This window comes from Botryllus schlosseri, chromosome 3, assembly GCF_051294905.1.
Source record: "Botryllus schlosseri isolate E-star chromosome 3, Bs_hap1, whole genome shotgun sequence".
In the NCBI taxonomy this organism is placed as follows: domain Eukaryota; kingdom Metazoa; phylum Chordata; class Ascidiacea; order Stolidobranchia; family Styelidae; genus Botryllus; species Botryllus schlosseri.
Window position 1 is genome coordinate 37,051,076 of NC_137238.1, and position 22,366 is coordinate 37,073,441.

Sequence of the window (22,366 nt, forward strand, 5' to 3'; positions counted from 1 at the left end):
ACGATTAGGCTTAGGTTAGGTTAGGATTAGGGTTAGGTTATGATTAGGGTTAGGATTAGGGTTAGGTTAAGAGTAGGGTTAGGTTAGGATTAGGATTAGGTTAGGATTAGAGTTAGGTTAGGATTAGGGTTAGGGTTCAGGTCAGGTAATGGTATTGTAACTGTTATTGTTACTCTGGCCCTGGCCGAATTTACCGAGGGCCGAATTTACCGAGGGCCGAATTTACCGACGGCCGAATTCACCGACGGCCAAAGTGGCCGAGGGCCGAATTCGACGGGCCGAATTTACTTTGGGGCGAGTTTACTGGCAACCTACATGACAATTTAATCTAGTTTGAAAAAAATTTTTAACAGCCCTTGTGCATACTGAAATCACAATGTTACTATATGCATTACGGTAAGCTACCTGTTTTCCAACTAACATTTGTACACGTTTATTTAGAGTCTTTATACCTTGCTTATTGTCAGCTATACTCAAAATACAAGTGTTTTTGAATTGTGTAACGATGCAGCGAATGTCCGGTTTTAACCGGTGTGCTCTGTCTCTCTTGAGACACAGCGTATTGAAGAAAGCTACAAACAAACCACGGGCTTTATCCTACGTCATATCCTCTCACAACGAGAAAAATACACACTCATTGTGTGATTTCGGAAATAGAACAAATTTTGTTCGCAGGATTTTGCCTCTGAGGTATTATTCTTCTTACGACGGTGGCAATGAAGATGATCCTGGAGAGAGTGATAGTACTCAAGTGGTTGGTGATCCTACAACCCCGCCTTCCATGTTTGGTAACCCCCCCATGAACGCGTTGAGTACTATGACAGTACCAGACAGATTTCCACACATCCCAATTCTCGCTGTTAACCGAAATCCTGTGTTTCCGCGTTTCATTAAAATGATCGAAGTCAAAGACCCAAGACTCGTCGAATTAATACGCAGAAAAGTGAGTTTAACCATGCCGTACGCTGGAGTTTTTGTGAAAAAAGATGACTCTAATCAAAAAGAAGTGATCGATGATATTTCCGACGTGTATAACGTCGGCACTTTTGTCCAAATACACGAAATGGTCGATATGGGCGATAAATTACGGATGATCGTCATGGGACATCGTAGGATCAAAATTAACTCCGCGTTAGATCCCGAAAATGATGAAAACGCGGGAATCGCGTCGTTACACAAATCTGTTGACGATGGGTATATAGAAATTGAGAAAGACACTTCTAAGGATGTAGAAAATGCTCAAAAATCATCATCAGGAAGAAAAAGTAGACTAGGAACCGATTCGTCACCGAAATCTGATGATGATGAGTATATCGCTGAAAAAAACGGGTTTAAAGACGAGGAAAGTCCTCAAAATCCAGAAGAAAAAATAGACAACGCAGTTTTAATGGTGAGCACTGAAAATATCCCAGAACCGATCACAGAAACGACGGAAGAAATCAAAGCGTTAACTGCTGAAGTCGTAAAAACAATTCGTGACATCATAGCGCTCAATCCTTTGTACCGCGAGTCGGTGGCGCAAATAATCCAGGCGGGACAGCGCGTCGTGGACAACCCCGTGTATCTCAGCGACATGGGGGCCGCGTTAAGCGGGGCTGAGACGCAAGAATTGCAAGAAGTTTTGGAAGAGATGGATATTCGTGAGAGATTATACAAATCGTTGTCTCTGCTCAAAAAAGAGTTTGAAGTCAGTAAATTGCAGCAACGTTTAGGCCGTGAAGTCGAGGAAAAAGTGAAATCGACTCACAGAAAATATATGCTGCAAGAGCAACTGAAAATTATCAAAAAAGAACTGGGTTTGGAAAAAGACGATAAAGATGCAATCGGTGATAAATTCCGTGCGCGCCTGCACGATTTAACAGTGCCTAAACACGTGATGGATGTAATTGAGGAAGAATTGAATAAGCTCGGATTTTTGGACAGTCATTCTTCTGAATTTAACGTGACTAGGAATTATCTTGATTGGTTGACTTCACTACCTTGGGGTAAACCCAGCGAAGACAATATGGACCTCAAAAAAGCAAAAGGCGTACTCGAGGATGATCATTATGGGATGGATGATGTCAAAAAAAGAATCTTGGAGTTTATAGCAGTTAGCAAATTACGCGGTACTACGCAAGGGAAAATATTGTGTTTCCATGGACCTCCTGGTGTCGGAAAAACAAGTATTGCGAGATCGATAGCTCGTGCCTTGAACAGAGAGTATTTTAGATTCAGCGTCGGCGGAATGACGGATGTAGCTGAAATTAAAGGACACAGGCGTACATACGTTGGGGCTATGCCAGGAAAAATGATTCAGTGTTTGAAAAAAACTAAAACAGAAAACCCACTTGTGTTAATTGATGAAGTGGATAAAATGGGGCGTGGGTATCAAGGTGACCCGTCGTCTGCATTGTTGGAGTTATTGGACCCAGAGCAAAACCATAATTTTCTGGACCACTACCTTGATGTATCAGTGGATTTATCAAAAGTTTTATTCATATGCACAGCAAATGATGTGGGGCCCATCCCTGAAGCTTTACGCGACAGGATGGAAATGATTGAAGTTTCGGGGTATGTTTCGCAGGAAAAATTGGCGATCGCCAAAAAATATTTGATCCCACAAACTCAGAAGTTAACCGGTGTTAAAAACGATGATTTAAGTCTAAACGACGAAGCGATTGACACTATAATCAAAAATTACTGTCGCGAAAGCGGGGTGCGGAATCTTTTGAAGCAAATTGAGAAAATATACAGGAAAGCAGCTTTTGATATCGTGAGCGAAAACCGTGAAAAAATCACGATAGAGTCTGATAATTTGGAGAAATTTATCGGAAAACCGATTTTTACGTCGGACCGAATGTACGAAATTACACCGCCTGGGGTTGTGATGGGGTTGGCTTGGACTTCAATGGGTGGGTCAAGCTTGTATATAGAATGCTGTGAAAGACGCCCGCAAGACCCTGCAGACCCACAGGGTAAAATACAAGAAGGTTCAATCGATTTAACCGGTCGGCTCGGCGACGTGATGAAAGAATCCGCGAATATAGCGTCAACGTTTGCGCGAAATTTTTTGCGGAGAATCGAACCCGAAAATAATTTTTTCAACGGATGCCATCTTCACGTGCATGTTCCCGAAGGGGCAACCCCCAAAGACGGCCCCAGCGCTGGATGTACTATTGTAACTGCGTTGCTGTCTCTCGCGAAAAACAAGCCCGTACCTAACAATCTTGCCATGACCGGTGAGCTCTCTCTTACTGGAAAAGTACTCCCGGTAGGGGGCATTAAGGAAAAAACCCTGGCTGCCAAAAGAGCAGGGGTTACCACCCTCATTTTGCCTGCGGAGAATAAAAAGGATTTCACAGATCTCGCGGATTATATAGTGGAAGGTCTTGACGCTCATTTTGTGGGTCATTACAGCGAGGTTTATGACATTGTATTTTCAAACAGCGACTGAGCTGAAATACGTACTTGAAGAGTCATATTCGTAATGGTTTTTTCTCTATATGCTAGCTGCTGGGTATTGTGAGCGTAAAATACAAAGAGCTTCTTGGAGGTACAGAACTTCAATATACAATTAAATAGTATATTCATATTGAAATGAACCCGAATATTTTCGGCTGACACTCGTCAGGGGTAATCGTCAGCAACTAGTAGAGAATTGGAAAGAACATTGTATATCAACAATCGTATCACAAAATATGACGTCACCAGCATGAAATTTCGAATGAATACAAAGTGACTAATGTTAACTATTGGAAATATCAAAGTTTTCACTCTTGAAATACGAAAATCTGTTACAATTCCGATGGCGGTCAGCATTACTTCTCTGTGCAGACTTGGACAATTAGACTAATTGGAGCAAAATGTCGTTAATTTAATTCTTATCAAATTCGTTAATTGTGTCTTTGCTCTAATTCTAATCTAATTTGTGAAAATGCTATAGTAAAACTGTAGTGCGAAACAAGCCTAGTTTGCTGTACAGGTATTTGCCATTCTCGTGCTTATGACAATGAATCCTGAATTGCTATGAACTGAACTTGGTTCAATTTCCATGTTTTCCCGAATTCAATAATTCTAATCTAATTTGGAAAAAACTGCAGCGATAAATCTAATCTAATTTCAAAAAAATCTGTAGCTGTTATTCTAATTCTGGTCTAAATTGCAAAATAATGTGTAGCTTATAGCTATAATTTCAATTCTAATCTAATTTGGGAAAGTTGAACATTTTCTAGTTGTCCGAGTCTGTTTCTGACCACCTCTGGATTGGCATTGCTGATGGACACACAGGAGCAGTCTGATTGAATTTTTGATATTCATCTCATTTTCACTTCAAATATCACCAAATTATTTCGCGTATTCTATTCATTATAACCCAAGTTCACTTTTCTGGTATGCTGCTCAATGAATTTATGTTTTAATAGCCAGTCACAACAGACTTACGATCGATACGACTATATCATGTGTGGGTATTTCAATTGTGAAAATATTGACTCAATACGTAGGTGGTAGTGGTATGGCATTCATAGAAAGAGGAACTGAATGTCTGACTGATTTCAATGCCACTATAGTTTCTTTGTCTGTGTTACTCGAGTTCTATTAGAACTACGCTCCTTGGCTACGATGACTGCTTGAGATTTACGAATAATGTTTGAGGTTAATATATCGCCAGGCCGTATCTAACATCACAAGCGCGGAATTTTGCATCGATGTGTTAGCATTGTGTTAGCATTGTGTTTGCATCGATGTGATAAGGGATGAAGGTTCATTGTCATGTCCTTTAGAGCTGTTCAGAAAGATCATATTTTAACAAACTTTACTGGCTACTTTGAAAAATTGTTAGGCTGCCTAAAAACGCCGCACGCCAATTCTGGTTCAAAATTTAGGATTTCAAATCATAGTATCTACGACGGGTAGAACTATAATAAATTAATGATGAATTTGCCACCGTAAACTCTATTTTTTTAAAACCCTCCATTTTGTACTCCAATAACTTCGCTTCTATTGGTTGGAATTGAGACAAATTTGTTGTGTCTAGTTTTTAAGCACAACCTAACAATTCCATGATGAAGCCAGTAGAATTTGAGAAATATTTACGATATAAATCCAAAACTTCTTCCTTACATAGCAATGCTTGTATAGGTTTGAATTATTTTTGAATAGTGCTAATGTCCATTGCTGTCTGATGATACTGTTACAAAGATTGCTTTGGGCTGTTGCAGCATATTTCTATTAGCTGTGATCATTGTATTGTCACAACACAGAAATTGATATTGATTGTGAGACGAAATCTGTTGTTAGTGTCCTGTTCGCGATAGCTGCTAATGATTGTAACGTGTCTGTCCGTGTGCCTGTTTCAAGCCATCATCTCAAACTGAAATCTTCTCTCTACAGATCATATATTAATCGATTTTAGAGATATTTCAACATGATATAGAGTCGGAATCAATTAGCGTAATGAGCAGATATTTTGCTACGCGGCTGGACACGGGCGAAGTGGACGCATGCTTTTTGCCTGAGGACGAAAAATTATCTTCCGATTCTGAAGAAATAGACAGTGATGTCGAATTTCACCTGTACAGCCAACTTCATTATTCTTCACACTTGAATGATAAGGATCTTCAGAGTGACGGATTCTCACCGGATTGTGATGTCACAAGCAGCGATGATGATGAAGTCAGTACCTGTGCCAGTGAAAGCTCGCTGCAAAAAGCAAGTTTGACGGATGGGCAAAAAGTGGGTCCTTTTAATAGAGAAGATGTAAGTGAAGTTTAATTTATGATTATTATCAGGTCTGAGCACAATGATTGAATACTGGAATCTGAATCTAACATTAATTCTGATGATTCGAGCAGTTGGAAAAAAAACTGTGTAGCAATAAATTCCAATCCCAGTCAAAATGTTTAGTAGGGCTGTTCAAAAAAAAAAATTTCCTTCAGATTTCACTGGCTACTTTATAAAATTGTTAGGTTGGTTAAAAAAACGCCGCACACCCACTTTGACTCCATTCCAACCAGTAGAAGCGAGATTCGTGCAGTAGAAAGTTTTGAATTTATCATAAAATTTCAAAATTTTTCTGCCAACCCCATGAAATTGTTCGGCTGTCAGTGGAGATGATGCATACCAAATTTGGTTCAATTCCAACCACTAGAAGCGAAGGTATTGCGGTAGAAAACTTTCTAATTCCATGATTTTATAATAAATAATTAAGGAGTTAGTCACCGTAAATACTATTTTATTCGAATCCAAATTTTTCTGCTGCAATAACTTTGCTTCTAGTGGTTGGAATGGAGCCAAAGTGGGTGTGCGGCGTTTTTATAACCAACCTAACAATTTTATCAAATAGCCAGTGAAATCTGAAGGAAAAGTTTTTTTTTTTTCTGGAAAAGCCCTAACATTTAGCTATAATTCTAATCCGATCTATCGAACAGCCAGTAAAATTTAAAAAGTTATTTTTGAACCAACCCACTCCGCAGTATGAATGTATTCGGGTTAGAAAAGCTTCTTGGAGGTGCAGAACCTCAATATACAATTGAATAGTATATTGTTTTTGGCTGACACTCGTCAGGGGTAATCGTCAGCAACTAGCAGAGAATTGGAAAAAGCATTGTATATCAACAATCGTATCGCAAAATATGACGTCGCCGGCATGAAATTTCGAATGAGAGAGCGTTCACACTTCTGTTTGTGTGCCTTGGAATCGACTTTCATCAAAATACACCAACCAAAACACTGTCATCAAAAGGAGTTTGTGTACCTCCTGAAAATGGTACAGTGGACGCTCTCTCGTTCGAAATTTCATGCTGGTGATGTCATATTTTGTGATACGATTGTTGATATACAATGTTCTTTCCAATTCTTTACTAGTTGCTGACGATGACCCCTGACGAGTGTCAGCCAAAAATATTCGGGCTCATTTCAATATGAATATACTATTCAATTGTATTCGGTATGGCGGTTAAAGTTAGGATAGGTTTAGGTTATGGTTATTGTTAGGGTTGTTGTGAGTCAGGATTTAGGGCCGCCAATTGTTGTATTCAATGGTAACCATCCAAACCATATTGGAAAGTAGCATCAACGACAAGTTTCTCTGAAATATTCACAAATCAATGTGCAACCGGTAAAATTTATCGTAGATCGAACGTCTGAAAAAGTTTCTGAGCGATGATGAAGAAGATTTCGTGCCCGAGTCTTGGGAGATAGTGGACAGCATCGGCAGTGATGACGAGGGCGTCGACATTCACATCAACGCAGACTCGATCACAGAGGAAGAAATTGAGGAGCTAGACACGTCAGTTGAAGGTAGGAAGGACAATGACAATGTTTCAACTTTTGGGTGCATGGAGTGGGCATAATAACTAGGGATGAGCACAGTGATTCAGGATTGTAACCAAGTCGCAATATTCCGAGTCACAAGTCAACCTCACTTTTACAGTTTTGACTCGAGTCAAGTCGAGTCATTTTCAATTCACTACCGAGTCCAACTCACGGAGTAGAGTGTCGAGTCCGAGTCATAGTGTTTTGACTCGAGTCCGAGTCCAAGTCATTGTGTTGACTGTTCAGTTCCGAGTCAAAGTCATGTGAAACCCACTTTTTACAACTCTGCTCGGTGATATCGAATGGTTGGCATTCATAATATGCTAATTTTCCTCACTTTTAACAGTTTCTGGTAGCATTTTTAAGTACCAGTACTGATAGACGAAATAACAAGTCAATACACAAATTGACTCGAGTCAAGTCGAGTCATCAAAAAATAGCTACTCGAGTCATGGCTCAAGTCATAACAACCCTGCAATGATTACAGTGCTTAATTTGACACGCATTCTATAACCAATGCCCGACTTGGAGAACTGCAATATAGTTCCAAGTTTTGTGATTACACTAAGTAGTGCAAAATGTCGTCAATTCTATTAGATTAGTATAGTATAGTTCAAAAATGACTCATTTTATCGAATTCTACCGGCTACTTTATAAAATTGTTAGGTCACCTAATTGAAGCCTGCAAACCAAATTTGACTCAATTCCAATCAGTAGCCGCATTGCTACAGGAGAAGAAAGTTGTTTTTTCTTTATTAAAAATTATTAATAAAATTTCAAAATTTTCTGTTCACCTCATAAAATTCTTAGGTTGTCTATAGAAACGATGCTCACCAAATTTGGCTCAATTCCAACCAGTGAAAGCGGAGTTATTGCCGTCGAAAATTTTTGGATTCTAATAAAATAGTATTTACTATTTACGGTGACCAATTCTTTAATTATTATAGTGGTGCCCACCGTAAATACTATTTTATTGAAATCCAAATTTTCCGTCATCGATAACTCCGCTTCCGCTGGTTGGAATTGAACCAAATTTGGTGAACATCGTTCCTATGGACAACCTAACAATTTCATGAGGTGAACAGAAAATTTTGAAATTTTTTTTATATAATGAAGAAAAAACTTTCTTCTGTAGCAATGCCACCATGGGTTGGAATTGAACCAAATTTGGTGTGCAGGCTTTGATTAGGTAACCCAACAAATTCATCTAGGAGCCAGTACGACTTGAGGGAAAAGTAATTTGTGAGCACCCCCACTGTATAGTGCAAAATGAGCCAAGCTTGATGTATGGACATTTGCCATTCTCATGTTTATCAGAATGAATTTTGATTTGACGTAAAGTAAACTTGATTTGTCTTGCATTTCTTGCTAATTTGGGATCAAAGTCAAATTACAAGTTTTTTGGTAATTCCGATCTGATTTTTTAAAATGTGTCGCTATTGTTCTAATTCTAGTATAATATGGAAGAGTATTTCGGCTGACACTCGTCAGGGGTCAGCAACTTATTCAATATGAATACACTATTCAATTGTATATTGAAGTTCTGAACCTTACGCGAAGCTCTTGTCCAGTTCTGCACAATTGTTTTAGATTTCATAACTTTCATTTTCAGTTTCTGAAGACTTGTGGAAGGTCGACGAGAGAGACCGCGCCGGTGTCAAGGCGGAGAGAAAAGGTCGTTACTACAGCGACGAAACCACGTCTCGCGTGAGATGCAAAAACTGCGACGAAATCGGGCATTTGGCCAGAAACTGTCCTGCCGAGAAGGTCCGTGTCTGCGGTTAAGACTGTAGATGTTAATTCATGGCTGTATCTCTTGAGGTAGTCTCATTCAAGTCTAAATTAGATTCTCCACAGTCCAAAATTACATCGGTCTGGTAAAATATACGAAGTGGTCAAAGTTGTTATCGTTTGTACTCGGGTGCAACTAAACATAACAATGCACGGGTACGTAAATTTGAGTATTTTAGGGCCTAGATGTGCTTAAAACACTCTCGTCAGCCCTTGTACCTGTACACTAGGGCTGTTAAAAAAACTTTTCCTTCATATTTCAGTGGTTTGGCTACTTGATAAAATTGTTAGGTTGGTTAAAAAAACGCTTCACACCTAATTTGGCTCCATTCCAACCAGTAGAAGCGAGATTGAAGAAGTGGAGTTGTTGCAGTAGAAAAATTTCTAATTCCGTGATTTTATAATAAATAATTAAATCGTTAGTCACAGTAAATACTATTTTATTCAAATCCAAATTTTTCTACTGCAATAACTTGGCTAGTTATCAGTATAATTATAGTTTAATTTGGTAAAAACTGTGTAGCTATAATTATAATCTAATTTGAAAAATTAACTATGCAGTTATAAATATAATTATAGTCTAATTTGGACATAACTGTGTAGTTATTATTCTAATTCTAATTCTAATCCAATTTGGACAAAACTGTATAACTATAGTCCCAATTCCAATCTAATTTGGAAAATATGAAATTTTTCTAATCTGGAACTTTTCAGAAAAAACCGGTGTGCTTCATGTGCGGTAATCGTGGGCACATTGTCAAGGAATGTCCGGAATGGCAAAATCAGCGTTTCACCAACCACCGGGCGGTCTGCAACAGGTGCAGCCAGGAAGGACACATCCAGAAAGATTGCCCGGACTTGTGGAGACAGTTCCATTTGACGGTAAGTGTGAAGATGGAGAGCATGTGTGAATTTAGCACTGATTCTAGGATTCTACCTTGTTTCCGAGTGATTCACTTCTAAATGAAGTAGCGTAATTTTCCGAAGATAGTACGCCCCCATGTATTATACGCACCCTTCAAATGGCATGCAAATTCTGGGAAAAATCCTGTACCCATGTATAGTACGCACCCTGCATTCGCAGTACATGAATAGCTGTGTTTGATGTAACCGTTGAACAATCATGACATAACCATCGCTAATCATTTTACACTTAACGGCATTGTCTCTAAACGATAGTAGATAGCAGCCAAAGCCTGTGAGGCCGGCGACGCAATAGTTTAGGCCAGCGACACGACATCTTGTACACGAGGCCTATTACAGATGCGATTGCTCAGGCCACCGGTTATGTCGTGCGCACCAGGTCTGTTTGAGATGCGACTGATTACGCAAGCGATTATATCTTGCGCACATGGCCTGTTGTATATGCTATCGTTAAGGCCTGTCGTTGACGCGATGAATTAGCGAGGATTGCCACGTGCGCGTTACGGCTCTTCAAAAATGACTTTTTTTCTCAAATCGTACTGGCTATTTGATAAAATTGTTAGGTTACCTAATTGAAGCCTGCACACAAAATTTGGTTCAATTCCAGCCAGTAGCCTAACCGCTTTGCTACAGGAGGAAAAAGTTTGTATTTATTATATTAAAATAAATACTAAACAATTTGAAAATTTTCTGTGCACCCCATGAAAGTGTTAGGCTGTCCTTAGAAACGATGTTCACCAAATGTGGTTCAATTCCAACCAGTGGAAGCGGAGTTATTGTCGTCGAAAAATTTGAATTGGAATAAAATAATATTTACGGTGAGCACAACTATAATAAATGAACAAAGGATCGGTCACCGTAAATACTATTTTATTCCAATTCAAATTTTTCGACGACAATAACTCCGCTAATTCATCGACAGGCCATGTGCGCAAAATATAACCTCTTGCGTAATCAGTCGCACCTCCAACAGGCGTGGTTTGCACGACATAACCGTTGGCCTGAGCAATCGCATCTTACCTCGTGCGCAAGATTTCGCGTCGCCGGCCTCGCAAGCTTTGGCTGCCATCTACTATCGTATAGAGGCAATGCCTTTACTTATATAATGATTAGCAATCGCATCTGTAATAGGCCTCGTGCGCAAGAAGAGTTCGCTGGCCCGAACTATTGCGTCGACAACCTCGCAGGCTGTGGCTGCTCTGTACTATCGTTAAAGACAATGCCGTTAATTGCATAATGATTAGCGATGGTTATGTCATGATTGTTCGACAGAGACATCGTAAAACAGAACAACATCGTGTACTAAAACACAACTATTCATGTACTGTGAATGTAGGGTGCATACTATACATGGGTACAGGCTTTTTCCCAAAATTTGCATGCCATTTCAAGGGTGCGTATTATACATGGGGGCGCACTATACTTGGAAAATTACGGTAAATTGTTGAGTTGTCTACGAAAACGATACAAAACGAATTTGACGCTATTCCAGCCCGTAGAAGCGAAGTTATTTGACTTTTTATTAATAATTCTTGGTTTTCCGACCGTCAATGGTACTTTTGCAAATTTCTACCGGTTGGAATTGAGCCAAAATTGTAATGCACCGTTTTTATAGGCAACTTAAAATTCTATGGGTTTGACGGTGAAATTTGAAATTTTGTTTTTTGTTTTTCCAATAAATTTTGTATAAATAAAGTCCTAGCTGCCGACAATGAGTCACTTGCCCCGTGTTTAATCGTTTATTCACTTTCCAGACGGAAATCGGCCCGATCGTGCTGCCCGAAATTGAAACCGAAGTCACGAAGAACGTGCAATGCCCCAACTGTGCCGGAAACGGGCACTTTGTCGCCGTGAGTCACTTTGATTGAGTTTCTTGTGCAACCTCAAAGTACAAGTTTGGATTCTTGCCACATGGGCATTCAGAGGTGGCCGTAGCAGAGTCACAAGTCAATATCACTTTTATAGCTTTTTGAGTCGAGTCAAGTCGAGTCATTTTCAATTCACCTCCGAGTCAAGTCCGATTCCAAGTCTTGGAGTGAGCTTCGCCTTCATAATATCCTAATTTTCCTCACTTTCAACAATTGATTCCTGGTCGCATTTTCAAATAACAGTGCTGATAACCTAATAACAGTGTGATAACTAGGGCGATTTTTTTTGACATGTCAAAAAATAGTCAAAATTAGGTCAAAATTGTAAGCGTTAGTTCAAAAAATGTCAATATTCTTTGCAAAGTTGAAACTTTTTTGCAACCGGCATCTCGTTTGTATCTGCACTGTCGGTGATCTTATCATTTGACATTTTACGGCTTGTAGCCTACTTTATAGGCCTACCGTTGTAGACGACCCATTGTCTGCTCATTGTGAATCATAAACGGTAAAATAAAACAAATAGGCAGACTTGGTGTTATGGTCAACCATGGCCTACTAAAAACACAGCCTTACAGTCTGCCTATTGACCTGAAAATTAAGAGGCCTAAAGTCTACTTTCCAACCCTTACCAGCTGTGCACTCAATTGGTCAGAAAATGCGATATTGTCATAATGCTACCTGTCTTTGGTACTCTACTAACACGCCGGTGCACAATGTATGTAAAAAATAGTATATTGCAGCAATATATAACGAAAAAATTAGGAACGAAATTTGTATAATCAATGAAAAATGGGTGGAGAAACTCTTGAATTAGAGCCTTAAGAAACAAATATCACAGCCTTACAGGACAATCACTTCTTTTGCCTTTGCCTCTTTAAATTGGCGAAATTCCCTTAGTGAGGAATTCGCAAATTTTTGCTGACTAGCCTATTGTAAAAAATGTTCACAATTTTTTTGAACGCGACATTTGTACTATTTTCACTATGTGCATTACAACCAATTCGGGATTTACCTAACACAACTTTCAACACACATAATGCTGCACAGAGCAGAGGAACAGTGCCACGGTTAGATATGAGCTGATTAGCCGAATCTAGAACTGCGAAAGGTACGGTCAACCGCCCCCTAGGCCTATCCACGAAACTGAAATATTCATCATATTCCTCTTCGGTTTCATCAGTCGTGAGGGATAAGCTACACTCGGTGCAGTCCGTAGAATGACAGCATTACCAAGACTATTAGGGAAGTACCTCTGCTAGCTGTTTCCAACACTCCACCACATATGTATGACTTTGAGGAAGCAATAGGTATCCGCCTTATCTGGAAGGTATTTGAAGCAAGCTGCTATGGTTTTTTCATCAAAGATAGCCAGTGCCAGGTTGACGTTCTGCTTGTTGTGGCCAGGATGTAGTGCTTTTTTGTTAGCTTTGGAGCCATTCGCAAATTACACTCCAATTGCAATGCAATAAAACCAGCAGGGCTAATTATGGATATATCGCCACCTTTGATATATAATGATGGAAAGGAAAATCTCCTAGCATTCAGTAGATTGTTGCGAAGGTTCTGCACCAAATGAACGTTGTCATAAAATAGATAGATTTTTGTCTTGCAACTTGGATGACTGATGAACCACTCGGAGTTTGATCCTAACTGTGATGACAGTATATTGAAAGCACGAACGTTGGTGCTGTGGTTGTCAGAAGCAATACCTCTCGCATTAAATCCTAGATCCGAGATCAGACAGCTTTTGCGTTAACGAGGCACCTTAAACTGGTGTTTCTGGTTAAATTTGTAGGACTAAAGGAAGCGATTTTTCAAGTCTATTGATCATTATCACTATAACGCCTTGGCAAATATTTCCGTCTTCATCAGCACCATAACATTTGCCACCATGATATTGCACAATTTTTGCAGATACATTTCATCCACCATCACGACATCCTCAGAAATTTCCATGGCCTTTGAAAAATCAACAGTCCCTTTGGTCTTGTTCGCAAACAGCTCAAAGATGGCATAGGGAACATTTCCAAAAGTGTCTTTTACGCTTGGCAAGAAATAGAACGTAAAAGCAAGCAGTACCGGATCATAGTGCTAGATGATGCCAGAGTATTTCCAGCCTTGTGGTATCTATGATTACGCAGCTCCTCCAAAATATCTACTTCAGGATCCGGATCAGTTAGACTATCCAAATAGCTTGGGAAGTTTAGTAGCTCGCATTTCCTTTTGAGCAGAGTATTCTTGCTTGTGCGGAACCATGTTGGTAAAGGCACAGGTATCCCATTATGTTGCATCTGCACCCTCAATTGACGTCAATTTTCATGGCATTCTTGATTTTTGGAAAGCCTTCCAAACATAGCTCATAGTACATAACATGCTGATCCCCTGCTTGAGACTTTGGCAGATTTCACAGTAGTATATCCAAAAGTACACCCAACCACGCAGCACTCAAGAACCATCGCCTATTAACTACACTAGAAAATGAATATTAACAAATTAGCCTGTATATCACTTTAAAATAGTATTCCGACACAGCACCATATCCAAGCCTTGCAACAATTAATGAAATTCTATAGAAACAGTTACAATGAACATGCCTTCGTCGTCATAAATGTCTTAGAACCAAAGCTACCAGTTATACAATTCGTCAAATAGACTACCGTATCCAAGACTATGTTTGCGAGAAAGCAGATTATGATACTACAATGGAGCCGTTTGAACACGACGTTCTTCGCGTCAACTTGAACCGCTGACACTGTCGAGGAACAGTAACCTGATTGCCAACTAACCTATCAAATGAAAATACTGACCCTTAGCTCGTGAATATACTCTAGACAGCGAAAGAAACAACTGCAATGCGACGAACAGCAACACACGGCGCAACCCGCACAACTACAAATGTCTTGACTTCTTCAACAACAACTACAACTGTATTCATCCGCACGAGTTTTTGCAGTGATATCAGTGGGTTATCCACCTGACTAGCAGCTCTTTTGGGACTAAAGTGATTGTTTTCGTGTTAAAACGATATTCCATCATCTTAACACAATAAATCCTGGTCAGAATCCACTTGTGGTTTTGACTTGCGCGCTACTTACCATCTGCGTAGGTATAACCGTGAGATTTACACTGTTTCGGAGCTGGCCTCTTAATTTTCAGGTCAATAGGCAGACTGTAAGGCCGTGTTTTTAGTAGGCCATGGGTCAACGTACCGCAATATCCTAACTGAAGAAAGACTTCTTGGGCATTGCATGGTTCTTATATCAAGAAGCGCATGATGAAAAATTGTGATGTAGACAACATTGTCAGAATGAAGCAACACGGTTTGTCACCAGCAGTGTACACATAACTTGAGAGTGCTGTCAGCCAACAACAACTGCTGCTGTTAAACGTTCTTTCTCCATTCTTGGCAAGCTACTTAGTAAGCGCAGACACATTCTACCCGAGAATGTGTGAAAGCATCTTTCGGTGTACTACAAAAGTTTTTAATTATTTCTACCATAATGCGCAATGCAACTACTGGAAATCTTCATAGTGGCAGATTTCGTTAAAACACAGTTTTTACGTGTAAAAATTTGTCAGTTTTTGAGGCAAAATAGTTCTTTTTCAGACCAAACTACTTCGCAAAGACAGACAGTTCCGACCAGAAATGAATATAATAGCAGCCTTCAATTCTTAACTATATGTGGGAAAACACCTAATTTGCAAACGTTAGGTCAAAATTGGGGTCAAAATCTTCCGTTATAGGTAAAAAAATCGCCCTAGTGATAACTTGACTACTCTTCGAAATTACAATAAAATGCCTTTCTTGGTAGACCCAGTCTCGAGTCATACGACTTGGTCCAAGTCATGCGCAATGACTAGAGTACAAGTCGAGTCCATATTCAAATTGACTCGAGTCGAGTCATTTTTCTTTTTCAAGAAAATGACTCGAGTCAAGTCGAGTCACCAAAAAAGTCATGACTCAAGCAGAGTCATGACTCGAGTCATTACAACCCTGGGTCGCAGTATTCAGCGTCAGTGTTTGAGTAGAAGTAGAAGTAGCATCGAAAAGTCCCACTCAATTAGAAGTGGGATTGCAAATTCGAGTCCAAGTCAGAGGTCAAAGGTTCATATCCAAGTCTTTGTGTTCACTGTGCATCAGGGCTGTTCAATAATAACTTTTTTTCAAATGTTACCGGCTACTTGATAAAATTGTTAGGTAACATAAAAAACGCTACACACAAATTTTGGCTCAAATCCGACCAGTGGAAGTGAAGTGTTAAAATTAATTTGAAAAAAAAATATAAATTAAAATTTTTGAAATTTTTCTGGCTACCACATGAAATTGGAAGGTTGTCTGAAAAAAAATCGATGTGCAATAAATTTTTCTCAATTACATCCCGCCGAAGAGAAGTTTTTGATGTCCAAAATTTAGTATTTCAAATCATAGTAGGCCTGTTTGCGGTGGGTAAAAAAAGGTAAATTTTGACCCAAAAATTATTAATATTGACTTTTTTTTGACCTAAACAAACTGAATTTTGACAAAATGTTGACCTTGCGTATGCAAATTAGGTGTTTTCCCACATAATGTTAAAATTGTAGCACTTATCTTCAGTTCTGGTTGGAACTGGCTGTCGTAACGAAGTAGTTTGGCCTGAAAAAACGTTTCTGGCTGAGAAACAGGCAACTTGACTCGAGTCTGACTCGAGTCATGACTTGACTCGAGTCACTTTGCTAAAATGACTTGACTTGACTTGACTCGGCGTATCAGAAATGTGGTTTGACTCGTGACTCGGAGCAAAATTCACGAGTCAATTTCAAGTCATCGAGTAATCGGTGTCGATAAAAATCACTGTATCTTGCATATGTTCGGATCGTTCGCACAAGGCTGATGTAACCCGTGAGAGCGACCAATCATTCAATCATCGTGCGTTTTACTGAGCCTCCATTGTTCTCTCACAAATATATTGATCGCAAACGAAGTGATCGAAGCTTACAGCCTATGTTGTCGTAAGTTATAGTGTAGTAAAGTAATCTAATAGCAAAATGTCTATTTCTGTTCTGTGTTTTTAACTTAACCAAACCTCTTGTTTTATTGAAATTAAATTCGAAAATAGTTTATATAGTCCTCAACCATTGGCGCAGGCTCGAATTGTGTCATATCAATTTGCAAAAGGGTAATGTATTGCATCTTATCTCTATTTTTGCAGGTAACTATGAACTGAGGGCTGTGCAATTACTTACGTAGTTTATTAGCTCTACTTATAAGTGAGCGATACAGCGCCTTACTTGCGTGTATATTTAACTCTATGTTCGTTCATCGGTTCAAAATCAATGACCACTCACTCTGTATTTCAGACAGATAGCAAAATACAATGACGTAATCACGCCGCTTACCTCAAAAAGGCAATTTGACTTGAATTGTGACTTGACTCGTGACTTGACTTGACTTGACTCGACTCGAGTCACCTCCAAAAATCGACTGACTTGACTTGACTCGAGTCACCTTTGAAAATCGATTGACTTGACTTGACTCGAGTCAAATTGTGCAATGATTCGAAATGACTCGTGACTCGAAGGTAGTGACTTGATCCCAACACTGATATGTACTGCGCGGTTATGACAATTACACACATGGAAGTGATGCTAACCCATCCCAAAACCATTTCCAACTTTTCAAAATCAAAAGTCCGAAGAGTAAGTAGTTTTGCGTAAAAACTGTCAAGTAGATTTGGAAGTAGTCGTAGACTTGAATCTCTTGTCCGAAACTGAGTTTTTATTAGACTATTTTTTTTATATTTTTTTTTATTAGATTATATTTTATTTTTATTTCTATTCCGGTTCGTTTTCAGGAGTGCACGCAGGATCGGGGCTATTACAATCGCGTCGTTCAGTCTCCGTTTATATATTATTACGACGAAAATGCCGTCGTGAAACCGGCTTCTAATTACAGGAAACACGAACAACAAGGGCGGCAAAAATCAAAAGGTTATTTTTGTACTTTTTGATAACTTTTGAGACGTCGAGAGTTCCAGAAGTGAAATTAGTCTTGAAATGTAACGGTTGCAACCTAGTCGCAAGGTTCCGAGTCACGAGTCAATCTCACTATCATAGTTTTGACTCGAGTCAATTCCAAGTCGTTGTGTTGACTGCTAAGTTCGTAGTTAAAGTCTTGTTAAACCCACTTTTTATAACTCTGGTGATATCAAATGATTCTCATTTATAATATACTGATTTTCCTGCATTTTAGCAGTTTCTGGTCGCATTTTCAAGTGCCAGCACCAATAGACGAAATCCCAATATGACTTGTCTGTGGAGCCGTTATCTACGCATAGAATTGTCACAAAGTGTAATGAAATAGGTGTGGCCGAAAAAGCACCAAATCATTTTTAATGTGATGTGGAACTGACATTATATTGTTTGTGGTCGCACCAGAGGTAAATATTTGAACTTTGCATGTCCGTCATACTGTTATATGACTAGGCCGGATGTTTTTACCTGAAAAACCCAAGATTTTTACTTGGAAAATCAAAATTGATTTTGACATAGTTTTGCCCTCGTGTATGTAAATTAGGGGTGTGCACATAATGTTATCTTATCTTCAACGAAGACACTTTCCTGCATTCTCGGGTAAAAAGTGTCCGTCCTTGCTAATAACTTGCCAAGAATGGAGAGAGAACGTTCAACAGCAGCAGCTGTTGGCTGACAACACCGTTTTGCTTCACGAGGTCTTGCTTCAGTTGAGATATTGCGGTATTAGGATATGTTGTCACCATGTCAACCTATTTGTTTCATTTGAATGTTTTTGATTCACAATGAGCAGACAATGAGCCCTCTATAACAGTAGGCCTATAAAGTAGGCTATAAGCTGTAAAATTTCAAATGATATGTTCGCCGACAGTGCAAACATCTACGTTACAAACAAAATGCGGGTTGCAAAAATTTTTCGACTTTGTGACCTAACGCTACAATTTTGAAAATTTTGACTTAGTTTGACTAGAGGTCGACTGAAATTGATTTTTACAGGCCGATACTGATATATCGGCTCACTCACAAGGCCGATACCGATATCATAGGCCGATATTAATATGGAAGGAGCAGAGAACAATTTCACCAAAAATATTGAAAAGAATTATTGCTTAATTGTGCACATTCGATGAAAGTTGGGATAACCCAAAAAGCAAAATATGATACAGAATTGCAGATCACTCCAGAAAAGGTAGATTGTAATACAGGAAGCATAGTTTCTCTGCATGCTCAACCAGTTAAACTCGTCCTGCAAGGGTAAATCTGTCATATATCGCCCTTTGCGTCGTCGATTTCTTGAGATTGACAACTCGAATCATTGAATTTCCGAAATTTTTTAATTTTTTCAAAATCTAAAATGTCGGCTGCGATATCGGCCTTCATACGCCGATATCAATAATCGGGAAAGCTCTAAATATCGCCCTCGATAATCGGCAATGTCGATAATCGGTCGACCTCTAATTTTGACGTGTCAAAAACAATCGCCCTGCTGATCATTGTTAACGTATGCTTATTTTTACAGGCATCCCTTACGCAGGCCGCAAAAGTATTTCATCAAAGAAATCTCAACATACAGTGTTCACGTCATCACCAGAGCATAACAAGAAGCACCACAGATCTCAAAGTCACCACAAAAAGCAACCGAAAAACCATCATAGCGAATCTCGAAGCAGACACTGTGATTACGATAAAAGTTATCATGATAACAGGACTCGAAAGGAGCGTACTCCACACAAAAAACAACACAGCAAAAGATCTTGGAGCGAATCTCGGGATTTTAACGACGATTTTGGGTCGAACGAACGGGAGTTTAAACGTCCCAAGAAAGGTTTGACCAAGAGAGAACAGTTGCTACGTCTGGTGAACGCGGAGAAGAGCAGGACTCAAAACGAACAACTTCGAAACAGGAGATCAAATCCTACTAACGTAGAAAGGCCCGGTCCATCGAATACGACCGAAATTGTACCACATAATTCTCGCAATGTAGTTTTTCGCGAACCTGTCACGCCACCGTTTTCGAAAAACAGACTTGTAGATTCTGAAAGACCGTTTCCGCGTACTAAAAACGACCAAAAAAAGGGCGCTTATAAAAAAAACAGCGGCCAACGCGATTCCGGTCAAAAATTTGATCGCGGATTCAGGAGGAAATATCGTTGATTTTAGCCTGCTCGGTATTTATTTGACGTTTTGTTCAAATAATTTATGCGACAAATTTAACCTATTTCGACGTCTTTGCGTGTAGGCGGTCATTGTAGCCAGCGTTGCTACTGGAGTACAAGTGGAAATAAGCATTGTAGGCATGCTTTGCATAAAAACCAGGGTTGTAACAAAGTCATAAGTCAATCTCACTTTTATAGTATTGACTTGAGCCCAAGTCTTAGTACAAGTCATAATGTTCAGTTTTCAGTCCCACTTTCATCAACTCTGCTCGAGTGATATAGAATGGCTCGCATTCATAATATTGCAATTTTCCTCAGTTCTAACAGTTTCTGGCCCTAGTTTCCTAGTATCAGGACTGATAGATGAAATACCAATCATGTGGTGACTTTACCATTCTTCGAAGCTTTAACGAAACGTCTGTCTTGGCCGTCCTATTCTCGAGTCATATGACTTGTTTCAAGTCATGCACAATGACTTGAGTACAAGTCTAGTCAGTACAAAAATTCGCTATATTTTCGAAGATTCAAGGTATTTGTAGTATCGAGGATTATCTTGAAATTCCACTAGTAGCCATCTCTTATCAACTGCTGAAATTATGCGACCCCACGATCAATTATGCTGAAACTACTCAAATACTTCCAATTTTATACTTTCACATGAATCAGTTTTTGAAATGTCGTGATAATGGCCATTTTTACTTGTAATTTGACTGGAAATTTGCTGTTTTAGTTTTACTACTACTCAAGTAAAAATGATGACTACTTCAATCACCGCTTGAAAGTTTTACAAGTAGACAAAATGTACTTGAATGCTCCGAAAAAGTAGCAATACATCATTACTGACTAGCTCTGTATTTACGTTTATCAAATCCAGTGTTGATTTTGCTTCGATCAATATTTATAACAGTAATGGTGCCTGTTTTGAAGGGTGGATGTCAACCCTTATTGGAAGTTACAACCAAATTTGAATTTTGCAAATGTGAACTTTTTCTCCCTCAAATACCTCAGAAATTCGTAAAATGAAATTCTGTGTGTGAAATTCTCTTGAAATCTGATTATTATGCCGACTTTCTGCTCACATCTCTGTTTTATTCTTGCCCAAGCACTCTTGCTGTGCTATTTCATATCACCCGATGTGTTATTGATGAGCTTCTTGGAGGTACAGAACTTCAGTACACTATTGAATAATATAATATAGCCTGTGTATGTTACTCTGCGAATACTGTGTGATAAAAGCAGATTTGGCGAATTCGAGACCCATGTCTGAGTGTTGTTCTTGTTCGGTGTCGGATTATTATCAGATCTGTCTGTCTGTCGGTGGATGAGAAAGATTAAATTGATCTCTGGCAATTTGTCGACATGTGTGCACCGTGCAGGTTTTTGTGGCAATATAAGGTGTAGCCATTTGCATAAATAAGTATGACCTGGTTTGCCGAATACGACAGTGTGGATTTATTTTCTTTAAAAGATGTTGAAACCGTCGTCGTCATTATTATATTAGTACAGGATTGTATGTTCATATTGCTGACTTCGAGGTTAGGGCTTATTTTGATTCTGGGTTTCAGTAACCGCCTGGTCACAGCACAGGGGCGATGGGATGGCTAGTTTAAGCACAAGCAGATTTGTAGCGTATCCAACGAATTGAACATTATACAGGCAACTTGAAGCACTGGACGGTATCGTTTGTCGGATATAAAATATAAGTGCAGTGATGCGGTATATGTTTCGTAGGAATTAATCACCATTTACCCGACAGTAAGACAAGTTTATTTTCCGTGTAGCACAGTTTGCTGTTATCGTTAGCCGAAGCAGCAGCTACCCGGCATCACAAATATGACTTCACAGAAAACTATCATCATCCGCGTTACTACAGAAAACGTATTCGAGACGACATTCCGTATGTTGAGCTGCTAGTCAATCTCGTTCGTCCCGAGTTATATCCGTGAGAGTTTTCTGGACAACCCAAATACGAAGCAAAGCAAGACAATCTATTTTATTCTTTTACTTTATAATTTTTCCATGATGCTGTGCGTTGTTGTTTTTCTAATTTTATTAGTTACTAAAGTGTTGTGTTGTTCTGGTGTATCCTTCTTGAATTTTTTTTCTCTGCTTTTCTTGTAGTTTTGTATATTTATTGTCATTCGTTATGTGCCATTGATTGAAATGTGTATACTCCTACAGGTGGCGACTGTGTATTAAGGCCTTGCGGCCCCTCGTCGTCATCCTGGTCCGCACCGGATTTTCACTGGTGTGACAAATAAATGATTGATTGATTGAGATTATAGAATGTAAAGAGATGCTTGTCCGTGGCTGGGTTTCGAC

The 22,366-nt window shown here is 39.2% G+C and overlaps 2 protein-coding genes across 2 annotated transcripts; both read left to right on the forward strand.

Moving 5' to 3' along the window:
- The first annotated feature begins 399 nt into the window (after positions 1–399).
- LOC145435176 (lon protease homolog, mitochondrial-like) lies at positions 400–3,526 on the forward strand. Its single transcript, XM_080312483.1, has one exon. The coding sequence runs from the start codon at positions 506–508 to the stop codon at positions 3,434–3,436; it is 2,931 nt and encodes a 976-aa protein (XP_080168609.1). The 5' UTR covers positions 400–505; the 3' UTR covers positions 3,437–3,526.
- A 1,183-nt stretch (positions 3,527–4,709) lies between these two features.
- On the forward strand, positions 4,710–21,398 carry LOC145435190 (zinc finger CCHC domain-containing protein 7-like). Its single transcript, XM_080312510.1, has 7 exons — positions 4,710–5,739; positions 7,116–7,281; positions 8,909–9,063; positions 9,802–9,969; positions 11,766–11,861; positions 17,711–17,846; positions 19,408–21,398. Exons 1-7 carry the CDS (start codon positions 5,437–5,439, stop codon positions 20,040–20,042), a joined length of 1,659 nt encoding a protein of 552 aa, XP_080168636.1. The 5' UTR covers positions 4,710–5,436; the 3' UTR covers positions 20,043–21,398.
- Positions 21,399–22,366: the final 968 nt, after the last annotated feature.

What these genes read in the sequence shown, in the direction of transcription:
- LOC145435190 (XM_080312510.1), top strand. Translation starts at nt 5,437, where the DNA reads ATGAGCAGATATTTTGCTACGCGGCTGGACACGGGCGAAGTGGACGCA. An exon ending in GCTAGACACGTCAGTTGAAG is followed by an intron (nt 7,282 to 8,908) that starts GTAGGAAGGACA and finishes TTTCATTTTCAG; the next exon opens with TTTCTGAAGACTTGTGGAAG. An exon ending in GAAACTGTCCTGCCGAGAAG is followed by an intron (nt 9,064 to 9,801) that starts GTCCGTGTCTGC and finishes GGAACTTTTCAG; the next exon opens with AAAAAACCGGTGTGCTTCAT.
- LOC145435176 (XM_080312483.1), top strand. Translation starts at nt 506, where the DNA reads ATGCAGCGAATGTCCGGTTTTAACCGGTGTGCTCTGTCTCTCTTGAGA.